Source organism: Zonotrichia albicollis, chromosome 3 (genome assembly GCF_047830755.1).
Source record: "Zonotrichia albicollis isolate bZonAlb1 chromosome 3, bZonAlb1.hap1, whole genome shotgun sequence".
Classification (NCBI taxonomy): domain Eukaryota; kingdom Metazoa; phylum Chordata; class Aves; order Passeriformes; family Passerellidae; genus Zonotrichia; species Zonotrichia albicollis.
This window is the reverse complement of record NC_133821.1, coordinates 72,369,243-72,380,933: the sequence shown is the minus strand read 5'-3', so window position 1 is coordinate 72,380,933 and position 11,691 is coordinate 72,369,243. Positions and strand designations below refer to the sequence as shown.

The window sequence follows — 11,691 nt, the reverse complement described above, 5'->3', positions numbered from 1 at the left end:
GTGCCTGCCTACTTTTTCTGATCAGAAAGCTCCAGGGAACACACACAACTGAGGCTCCCCCTCATTTCTGGTGTATTTGGTTTGTGTGGCAAGGTTTTGGTACTGGCAGGGGCTTGGGGAGGGGGCTACAGTGAGAAGCTTCCAGAAGGCTCCCCTGTGTCTGACAGAGCCAGTGTCAGACAGCTGCAGGATGGACCCAAGGTTCAGCCTGTCAGTGACAGGGGTAGTGCCTGTGGGACAACAGATTTAAGAAGGGGAAAAAATCTGCACAACAATTTCATTTGAAGAGTGGATTGGAGTGAGAGCAACTCTGCAGACCCCAAGACCAATGAAGGAGGATGAGGAGCTGCTCCAGGCACTGAACAGAGATCCCCCTGCAGCCCCTGGTGCAGACCATGGTGAGGAGCTGTGTCCCTGCAGCCCAGGGAGGTCCTGGGGGAGCAGAGATCCACCCCAGCCCATGCAGGACCCCAGGCAGAGCAGGTGGGTGCCCAAAGGAGGCTGTGACCCTGTGGGGAGCCCCTGCTGGATCAGGCTCCTGTAAGGATCTGTGGCCCCAAAGAGAGAGGAGCCCACACCAGAGCAGGGTTGCTGGCAGGACTTGTGACCCTGAGGGGGCACCCACTGGAGCAGGCTGTTCCTGAAGAACTGCATCCCAAAAAACCAAGAGTGGGAAGCCAAAAATCAGCTTGGAAAAAAGGAAGGCAAGGGTAGTGGTTTTAGATTTGGCTTTGTGTCTCATGATCCTGCTCTGATTTGACTGGTATTAAATTCATTTTCCCACGTCAAGATTGCTTTGCCCATGACAGCAATTCGTGAGTGATCTCATCCAGTCCTGATCTCGACCCACGAGCCTCTCGTTGTACAGCCCCTCCCCTGCCCAGCTGCGGAGGGCAGTGCCAGGGCAGCTTTAGAGGGCGCCTGGCGTCCAGCCACGGTCAGCCTGCCAGAAGGCGGCACGACTTGGGCGGGGGGACGGGAAAGGGACCCCATGTATGGAGGCGGGGCCCTCCCGACCGCCTGGCACCTTCCCCCACAGGGCACAGGCCGGGCCCTTCCACTTCCACTCAGAGCGGGTGCGGCCGGGGCCGCCATGACGCCGCCATGGCACCGCCGCGGGCCGGGGCGCGGCCTCACGCGCCCGGCCCCGCCCCTGGCCCCGCCCCCGCCGCGGCGTCGTCACAGTGGCGCGTTCAGCCGCCCTGGCCCGCGCGTGACGTCGGCGCGTCCCGCGGTCCCGGCGGCGGGGCCGGAGGGAGCGGCAGGTGGCGGCGGGCGGAGCGCAGCGGGCCCGAGCGGAGCCAAGCCGAGCGCCGCGGGCCGGCCCGGCGGGTGAGTCCCCGCGCCGCCGCGGGCGCGCCCGAGCTGGAGCGGTCGGGGGGAGGCGGTAGCGGCGGCAGCAGCGGAGGTCTCGGGCACCAAAGGCCGCTCCGACAGCGCCCCCTGCACGGCCGCCCGGGGCCGAGGCGGTGCTGCCTCCCCTCGCCCCTCCGCCGCCGGCCGAGCTGGAGCGGGCGCCGCGGCCTTCCCGCGCGGGTGAGTGCCCTGAACAAAAGGCTGGCTGAGCTGGGCTGAGCCGAGCGGAGCGAGGGGCGGCCGCCCGGCGGGCAGAGCCCTGCCCGGTATTGTTTTGGCGGCGGGGCGGGTGGGGGGTGTTGCCCGGCGCCGCCCCGCCCGCGGGGTCACGTGCCGGGTGTCGGGGCCGCGGAGCCCCGTCGGGAGCCCTTCCCAAGGCCCCGCTCCGAGAGGCTGGCAGGGAGAGCCGGGACCGCCGGCAGAGCCTCCCGGTCCCTCCTGCCGGCCAGGCCCCCTTCCGCGGAGCCGTGTCTCTGTAGGAGGCGGCGCCCCGACGGCGGTGCGGAGCGAGGTGCGCGCAGAGTGCCTGACCGGGCCCGGGCTTAGGCTGGACTCCATAGCCGGAGGTGTCTTCCAACCGTATCGGTTCTGTGAGTCGGGGGTTTCGTTGTGCTGGGCAGTAAAATAGGTCAGGAGCATGAGCCGTGGCGGCGTCACGCGTGGCGGAATGCCCTGGCCGAGCCGACGCAGCGCTCCAGTTCCCGGGGCGATGTGCAGCGCTCCGGTGTGTGTGCCTTGGCCCCTCGGTGTCCCCGCTGTGCCCGGCCGGCCTCGGTCACTGCCGCCGGCGGCGTCAGCGCAGCGGCTCGGGCGGGCACGGGAGCGCGGCGCGGAGCACCGGACAGAAGTAGCTCTGGGTTCCTGATGGAAGTGCTTTTGTTTCTTTGTGCTTGACCGCCTCTCCTCAAGTGTTTGCTTTGCATCCTTTCGGAATGTTGGAAGGGGACGTGAAATGTTGAAAGCGGGTCCCGCTTTCGGCGCGGTACGTGTTGCCGCCACTGAAAAACATTAACTGAATATGAGGGTTTTATACGAATAAGACGATCGGAATGGTAAAATAGTTAAACTGAAACTGTGGGGGATTTTAATCTTAGTACAGCTTTTCAGTGATATGCCTGAGAAACGCTGTAGGTTTTGTTAGTGGGGTGTATTATGCAGTTATGTATTAGCAATTACAAGGAGGTGTAGGGAGCAGAGCTTTAAAACGTTTTGCCTCTGTCAGGTTTGTAATACTAAAAATCCGATCCTTCTTGCTTTGTTAGCTGCTGCATCTGGATGGTGAGCTACTCAAAAATAGATTCTGAAACATCTCTAGACATGTGGTACCAAAAATTACAGCGTGAAATAGTATTGAAGACATGCTGAAATCTGAATCTTCATTTGGTAATTTTAAATAAATCTTAAATATTGAACGTTTTTGCAAGAACTTGCTTTATAGTCTTGTGTGTTTAATAGTGTAGTTTTTTTCTAAGTCTGATGAAGTGCCAGTTGTTTAAATTGCTATAATACAAAGTCTGTGGTAAGTGAAAAAAAAAGTTTGTTCTTGTTTCCTTCAAAATATATTGCATCAATTTAGATGTAATTGAATTGTCATTTATTTAAAGAGCTGGAACTGCAGTATTTTTATAGCTTATTGAGTAGTGAGCCCCTGGAAAAGTCTTCATATTGAAATTGATTTTTTTTCCTCTCTTCTGTGCATGTTAATCAAGTCTTTATATATACATGAAGAGATGACCCTTCATTTATTTGAGTTTCTGAAGCATTGATAACTTAACATGAACCGGTTTCTGCTTCATTTTTGCACACTTTTGCTTTTGAGTGAGAAATTAACATTTTTCTTAGTTAAATAGATTGAAACAGGATATATGCTCAAAATTCAAGGTCAGTGCTCCAGTTGTAGCATAGGGAACAACTTCATTTTCAGTATATGTAGCATTTTAATACTGAAATGGCTGACTGTTCTGCACTTGACTATTCTTCTATGATTCAATTCCAAGTGTAGATATAAATGTTGGGGTTTACTAATATGCAGTAGCCCGTGATAAAGAATGACAGGTAACCTGAAGCCTCATCACAACCAGCAATTTCTGAGAATATTCTGAGTTTAAGAAACAGGTAGAAAAAAGTAGGCAAGCAGGGGAAACAGTGAAGTTACTTATCTGTTGTGCTATCTAGTACCAGGGACAGTTTTAAACATATCTGATGAGACTCAATACCTTGAGCTGGTAGTGTATTGACAGTAGCAGGCCATCAGACAGGAGAGTGATTTTTTCTTATTAGATAAAACAGCTGCCTTCTTTCTTCCCACACTGTCTGGCTCATGGTTACTTGTGGGGAAGGGCAGAATTCCGGGGATCATTTTCCCCTCCTACCCACCAAATGAGTCAAAAATTGGGGAGCTTGGTGGAAAAAAAATCCAAGTGTTTAATTACAGAAGAGCATTTATTCTTGTGAAAGAATGCGGTTACTCTGCTGAGTTTTCAAGGGAGGAATTGATAAATTTGTGAGAGCTGTTTTAAAATAATGTGTATGGAGTTGCAGTATTCCTAGATTTCTATTATTTGAAGTAGGACGCGATAATAGGCTGATGTTTGTTGAATTCACCAGTGTTGCACTTGTGTGTTTTTAGAAAGCTAAGATTTTACTTAGAGAGAAAGCTTAAGACTATGGGTAACTCTTCCTCAATATGTAGGAGCTGGCTTCCTAAATATGTATGCTTCTGATTTTGGTTTCATTGGGTTGGTTAGTTGTTAGTTGGGGTGAGGGTTTGTAATTGTTGATTTATTTTTTTTTTTCCTAAAGGAATAAGGGTGGAAAAATTGTGCTGTTGCTGATAATTTACTGCGTCTCATAATTTAACGAGCACAGTTGGCTGAACTGACTAGAAATGGTTTCATTCTATCTTGACCTAGTAAAAGCTTAATATTGTTCTTAAGGAGAGCCTGAAGTAATTTTGGGAGATAGGTCTGGTAGGAAGTCCACCACTTCAAATTCTTAAAGCGTGGAAGAAGTGGACATGACTCTTCCCAGTAAGCCTCCTGAGAGACTTTCAAGGGGACAAAGAGAACAGTTCCATGCTGGCTGAGCCTCAGTTTGGATGGGGATGGTCCTGACCAGTGACACTGTCCTTCTGTCTGTTGAATCTTTAAAGTTTCAAAATCGGTATGTGGTAGGATGCAGGGGTTTAGGAAGGGATTGCTGCAGATAGCATAACTTCTCATAGTACAGGAAAAAGAGAAAATTAATTGCTTAGTATAGAAAACAGCTCTTGCCCAGGTGACTTTAAAGGAGGAGTCATCATCCAAAAAGGGGCGTGTGTGTAACCACAAGGGTTTGTCTGTCCACTTAGTAGAATTTTCAGTACTGGCTTATTAAATAAGTAGCAATGACATGAAATATAGAGGTTATTTGATGTCAGTGTGTAAACTAGTTCTTTTCAAGACCTTTGCTGCAGTTGGAAGGTTGCCTTATCACAATCCTGTAATTATGCCTTTCTTGGATTCTTCTAGGTATAGTTACATATCTTGAATGTGTGTATGCATTTTTATTTACTAAGAAATCTCTGGGAACTGACCCAACCTTTTTCTGCCATCTCCACATAGCATTTGGTTTTATGATGTGCTACCTCTTGTAGTGCATTCATTATGAGAGGGAGCAGATAAAAGGCTTCAGGTGATACCTATTGAAGTAACAGAAAGCCAGCTCCAAGATGAAGGACTGAATACCACACCCAGAACATCAAGCTTGTTGCAGCTGTCTCTTTGATCATAGAAAATATAGTATCTTGTCTAAGTGGATTAGTAGAGCCACAATTCTAACACAATTGCTGCTCTTGGTTTCAGATTGATGTGTGAAGAAAGGAAATCTGCTAGAACTATGAGGGGAGAAAAGGTGTGGATAGGCTTGTTAATTTTTGCATTTTTCCTTTGGAGCTCATTCTAAAAATAGCTATACAAAATGTTACATGGAGCTCAGCTATAAAGAAAATAACATATTTGAGTAATGCTTCATGCACTGAAGTCATCTGAACATTCTGATATTAATGATAAATATTTGATCATTTGATAAAGGGCTATAGCACAGAACACTGTAGTGCTCCATCTTTCAGGGACTTATCACTTCCTGACTTTACTTGACTCTTACATGTCTGCTCTGCACTGTATTTATGCTGAAATGATTCTTTCCTTGAACACATTGAAATCAAAGAGGTGACATTCTCAGGTCTACTTCAAATCATTCCTATATATAATGTTCTGCAGCAACTGGAAACTGTAGTTCAAGATGTTTGACAATCACCCAGAAAGCTACAGACCAAAAGGAAGAGGTGATTCTGTAGCTCATCTGTCTTTTTACAGAAGATTTGCTACAGGTGGTTCTCTTAGGTCAAGACTTTGATGATTAGGTTGTGAGAATGCAAGAGTGATGGTCTCTCTTCCCCTTCTGATTGCAGTAATGGTCTCTCTTCCCCTTCTGCAGTTTGCAGATTCCTGCTGTAGGAACTTCTAAGGTATTTGTTAGGCACTTAGTGATTATTAGGTTTGTGTGAAGTGGTTGGTGGCATTCACCAAATACATGACTGACATCATCTGCTAGCCTGAAGAGGGGTGTATTACCTCTGAGGTGTGGAGGCTGAGTTGCATCCTTGTCCTCTTTTTTAGAAACTCTTTGCATTGTTGAACCTTGGAGCCCATCAGGACATTTTAAAGAAATTGAGGAAGGTCCTAATTAATTTTTGCTGTTTATTTACCTTGGATAAATTTACCTGTATTTACCTCAAATACAGGTCATAGAGAGTTTGTTTATAAGCTTGTAGGCTTATAAAGAAGAAAGTGCTGAATGTTCTGAGGTTCGTTCATTAATGATGCAATGATCTCTGTAAAAGAGGATGAGGATTCAAAGCTCTGAGCCTTGAAATACGAAGAGGCAAATTTCTGATTGAAATATGGGGGAGAATTGGGAGAAATCAGCTGTTTGTGCACACTGCTTTTCCTTAAGCATCTGATACTAGTCTGTGTCAGGATAACACACAGAGCTAGATGGTCCTTTTGGATGGTATCAAACAGAGAGTTTTATAAAAAGCTTTAGGAAGCCATTGTGACTTTCTAAATTTCCTAAATATAAGGGATCATTTATTAGAGGTTAAATTTGCATAAATGTAACATGCTCCAAACTTTGGTCTTTTACTCCTTTTGTGAGGTCACTATTTGGAAATGAGCAATTAACTTACTGTAGTAAAAAATAATTTCCTTTTATAATGCTTAAAAAAAAGATGATTTTTTTGAGACAGACAGGAAAATAAAAACTGTAGATCAAAGTTGTTGGTTACAAAAACTTAAACAGAAGTCCAGTGATAGTTTTATTGAAAATAACATACAGCAGGTAAATAAAAGCATTGTAATTTCCTTTTTGTAACAGAACCGTGGCATTGTACTTTGCTTGCTTGTATCTCTGGACAACATTGTAATGGTGCTATTGTTTGCTTTCTGTTAGTTTGCAGGGAAGCTGAAACGCTGTAGTGTACCACTGAGCAGGACAAGTCAGGAATGAGCCAGCCTTGGGAAGGAGCACCTGCCATCCTAGCTGGAAACGTCTGAAGAGAGGACATTTCAGTCTTCATGCTTCAGTAGAAATTACTAAGAAAAAGTAAGCTGTTGTTTTGTTAAGGAACTTAAACATGTCAGCTCCTTGATGGACTGCTTAGTTGGAGTTACAATTTGACCTGGATTTGAAGTGGTTTTGTGGGAATTTACATTTTCTTCCATTAGAGTCCAAGAAGGCCTGGGGTCTTTTCATGTAATTGTTACACATCACCTCTTCCATACTTCATGTATTGATGAAGGACCCAAAGCTTAGAAATTACCTGTATTATTTAATATTGCCAGTAAAAACCACAAGAGGTGGGATCTTGTAAGATTTTGGCCTAATTCCATACTGTTTCCGTCGGTTTTAGGCTGTACTTGTTAAAATGCAGAGTTCAGGTTCTTTTTGGTCCCTTATTTATACCTGAATTGAGGATCTAAATACTTAAAATAAAACTATTTTTAGAATTATTCCTTGTGTTTAGTTAATTCTTAGTCAAGTAGTCAGTAATCAAGAATGTGATTTTCTACGATGCCAGGAGGGTTTTAAAGGGAACCCAATCCCCCCAAAAATAGAGCTTTCTTATTTGATAACAGTTCTGATATAAAACCTGTTTTGATTGAACCTTGTTACAAAATACTACTTTTAGTTTCAGGTAAAATACTTTGTGGTCAGTTTTGTTTAGTTCTTAGTACCGTGAAGTTGCAGTGGAAGTGCTTCCACAGCCATAACATAGCAGAATAGCAGTCCGAGATGTTCGTCCTCGGTTCTGAAGGATACCTCTTCAGTAAAAACCTACATGTATGTCCCTTACCAGCTTGTAAACAAACCCCATGACCTAGATTTGGTATTAAGAAGGTAAATTGAAAAAAAAATAGCATCATGCTTTAAAAACAAAAAGTGAGACAGAATCCGTGTAGTTGATATAAATCTTCAAGTGCATAATTGTCCTGCATTCTGAGCACATGCAACTGCAGTTGTGCAGAGTTTTATGTTCCTGCATAGCACTTTTAGAGATAAGGGTTTGCTCCTCCAGCTCTATTCATTTTATACATAACATTTTCCTTAGAATCATTAAAAATCAAATAGGAATTTCGAGAAAAAGCATTTACTCATTTTCATATCCTGCATTATTATCTTGATCTAGTAAGGGACCCCAAAGATCCCTCAAATTAATGGGTGACCTATTGAGCACAGTTCAAATGTTAGCATTTTTTGCTTTCAGTAAACAGGTGACAACTTTTAATCCTTCTTTTAGTTTACCTCAGGGTAAACTCTTTAGTTTAGCTCATGGTATCACAATTTGGTTTGTCAAAGTGCATTGCCTTTTTGATCCCTTTATTGCATTTTAATCACCTCCAAAATCTTAATTATGTAAGTGACTTGTGTAGAAGTTACTTACCTACAGGTTGTTTTAATCTTTTCTCTCACTCTGAAAAGGATAATTTTATAAAGCATATTCAGGGAGAAGCATCCTTTTGTAAAACTGTAGCATGGAAGTCAAAAGCTCTGCTGCTGTGCTTTTTTGCATTCTACTCTCATTGTGGGGGCACTTGTAAATTAAGATCCTTTCTCTCAGCCATGGTTAGCAAAAATCAATCAATAAATGGATTTCTCTTTCAGCTCTTCTTTTGTGAAATGATGGTTGGGTTGTGTTTGTGGTATTCTGAAATCTCAACAGACTTCGTTCTCCCTTTTTCTAATAAGTTTCTTGGTATAAACCCCAACATTTGCTATGAAAATCTGTTGTAAAATACATCCTCAGAAGGGTGCAGCTTCCAAAAAGCAACTTGTTCACAACATTGTTAGAATGGATCTCACAGATGTGTGTGTGCAGTAAAATCACAGTTGCCAGCTGGTAGGTAATGCTGTGTGTGTATCTGGCATGCTGATTTAAGAACTGTTATGCAGATTGGTCATTAATCTCAGAAAAAGAAATTCAGATATGAAACTGAAACGTAGATGGATACAATTTTGTGCTGCTTCAGGAAAAAAGTATTTGAGCTGTAGAGCTTTTAAAATAATTATTTGATAAAAAAGGGATTAAAGAGGCATTGGTCTTTGAAGAGGAAATTTTAGTGATAGAAGGAAAAAGCATACAGAAAAATGTTTTAAGTAAATAGCACATGATATATTGTTGTAAAGATAAATATAGATACTGAGGCATAGGTTTTTGTTTAATCCCAGCATATATCAGTGGAAGCTTTTACAGTAATACTAGGCATTTTCTCTTGAGGTTACACATTTTGTTAGAAATGTGTATAACATTAGAACAGGCTGTCCAGGGAGCCTGTGGTATTTCCATCCTTGCAGATTTCAAAAAACCCAGCTAGACAAAGCCACAGCTGGTCTCATCTAGCATTGGTGTTGGTGCCATGTGGAGCAGCAGACTGGACTAGGTGACTCTAAAGGTCCCTTTTGGCCCACATGCTTGTGGTAATTTTGCATGAACTATTCCTAGCTAGCTGCCCATACAACAAAGACTACTTCCACTGAAAGGCTGTTTTGTTGAATATCAGTCTTGAAGTTTCTTGGGGATTTTAAATTAAAAAAGGCACCTTTTTAGGCCCCATTCCCCAAAGCCTATTCTCCCCCCTCATTTGGTATCTGGTATTTGGTTTTGATTGTTAATAAATAAAAGAAAAATGACCATGAAACAGACCGTGAAAGATTGCCATGGCAAAAATGTAGTGGAGAAGGCATTTGCATATTTAGGCTAGAACTTTTCAACTGCTTAAATCCTACACAGTGCCAAAGTGATGCAGTTTTGCATTCCCGATTTCTCTTACAGTTACAAAATCATCTTTAATAACAGAAATAAGATATGGCCAGAAAAAGTAAAGGCAATTACTTCACAAGCCAGTCAGGTCAGAGCTGTGTGTATTCTACAATACACTGCTGCTTCTGCTGGTCTGCAGTGATTCCTTTCAAGAGGTACTCATATCTCAGGGAGTTCACTTGATGTTTAAGGAAAAGGAGCCCAGGGTATCTTCTGAAAAGGCCACCTCAGTTTTCAGATCTGGTTCTTTTTGCATCCCTGTGGTTGCTCTGAGCTCAGTTTGAGGGTAGTGTACCATGGTGGAAGGGAACTGAGAAACAGACTGGGAGAACTCTTCAGCTGTCAGGCTTATTTTCTGTTGTGTAAACCTAGTCTGAGATACTGTTCAGGGAGTCCCTTAATCAAACAGATGATCACCTATAGTCTGAAGAGAGATTGTTTAAGTTCAATTTGCAGCTATGTCACCTCTTGAGGAAAGAACCAAAATTTCTTTAAGGAGGTACCAGAGTAACTGGTTGGCTGAAGGTCCATTCAACTCTACTTCAGGGAGTGAACAGAGGGAATTCCAAAGTTTGTTTTCTGACTTGGTATGTTAATGTGCTGCAAATTAAACAGATAAAAGGTTGGTGATAAGCAAAAGAAATCTCAGTGTAGTCCATCATCTCAGGAAACAGTAACTTGTTTAATTTGAAGTAAACATCTCATTGTGTGGATTGTTGAGGTGAAATGTAATGCAAGGTGCTAGTTTAAGTTGACAGAATGAACTGATTTAAATTTCTTTGATCCTCTGCAGGATGGCTGGCTGTGGCGAAATAGATCATTCGATCAACATGCTTCCCACAAACAGGAAGACAAATGAGTCATGTACCAATGCAGCACCTTCCCTGCAAGTCCCTGAATGTGCTATCTGTCTGCAAACGTGTGTCCATCCAGTAAGTCTGCCCTGTAAGCATGTTTTCTGCTATCTGTGTGTTAAGGGCGCTTCTTGGCTTGGGAAACGATGTGCACTCTGCCGGCAGGAGATTCCTGAGGATTTCCTTGACAAACCAACCTTATTGTCACCTGAAGAACTCAAAGCAGCAAGCAGAGGCAATGGAGAATATGCTTGGTACTATGAAGGTAGAAATGGCTGGTGGCAGTACGATGAACGTACCAGCAGAGAGCTGGAAGATGCCTTTTCCAAGGGTAAAAAGAGCACTGAAATGCTAATTGCTGGTTTTTTATACGTGGCCGACCTTGAGAATATGGTTCAGTATAGGAGAAATGAGCATGGACGTCGCAGAAAAATAAAACGGGACATAATAGATATACCAAAGAAGGGAGTGGCTGGGCTGAGGCTGGACTGTGACACCAACACTGTCAACCTGGCACGAGAGAGCTCTGCTGACGGTGCGGACAGCACACTGACTCCAGGGGCTGCAGCTGTGCAGCCTCTAGCAGCCATTTCTGTGAGGCCCCTACCTGCACTGGATGGCCAGCTTGTGAGCCCTTCGACGCCGTCACCTGATGCAAGCAATTCTCTAGAGAACTCTTTTGCCCAGTTGCAAATAAATGGAGACAGTATGGCTGAAAGGAGTCACAGGGGAGAGGGAGAAGAAGACCACGAATCATCATCTTCTGGTAGGGTGCCAGCCCCCGACACCTCTGTGGAGGAGACCGAATCGGATGCCAGCAGTGACAGCGAGGATGTGTCTGCCCACCTTGAGCAACACCTGTCCTCTGGTCAGCAGAGACACTTGAGTGCTGCTGCAAGCCAGGCAGAAGCAGATAGACCAGGGGCAGGGGGTGGGGTGGCAAACACGAGTGTAAGATCTAGAAGGCCAGATGGACAGTGCACAGTCACTGAAGTTTAAATCTAGAGCCATGCAAAAAAAAATACTCAGTTGTAATTTTCTGTAAATTTTCTGTCCCCATTGGCATTGCACTCAAACCTAGCAGCGTGTTTGGTGGGAGGGTGGGGTGAAGGGGAGAAAACA

General features: G+C 44.5%; 1 protein-coding gene across 7 annotated transcripts; it reads left to right on the top strand.

Annotated features, from left to right (window-relative positions):
- The first annotated feature begins 1,171 nt into the window (after positions 1 to 1,171).
- RNF146 (ring finger protein 146) lies at positions 1,172 to 11,645 on the top strand. 7 transcript variants are annotated; one of them, XM_005487738.4, is made up of 5 exons: positions 1,205 to 1,332; positions 1,836 to 1,946; positions 2,619 to 2,739; positions 6,847 to 6,999; positions 10,509 to 11,645. In XM_005487738.4, the coding sequence occupies exon 5, from the start codon at positions 10,510 to 10,512 to the stop codon at positions 11,566 to 11,568; it is 1,059 nt and encodes a 352-aa protein (XP_005487795.1). In that variant the 5' UTR covers positions 1,205 to 1,332; positions 1,836 to 1,946; positions 2,619 to 2,739; positions 6,847 to 6,999; position 10,509; the 3' UTR covers positions 11,569 to 11,645. The 7 variants fall into 7 exon arrangements, with proteins under 7 accessions (XP_005487797.1, XP_074393944.1, XP_074393945.1 ...); XM_074537844.1 differs by lacking the exon at positions 1,836 to 1,946 and having other exon boundaries at positions 1,186 to 1,332; XM_074537846.1 differs by lacking the exon at positions 2,619 to 2,739.
- The last annotated feature ends 46 nt before the right edge of the window (positions 11,646 to 11,691 follow it).

What these genes read in the sequence shown, in the direction of transcription:
- RNF146 (XM_074537843.1), top strand. Translation starts at nt 10,510, where the DNA reads ATGGCTGGCTGTGGCGAAATAGATCATTCGATCAACATGCTTCCCACA.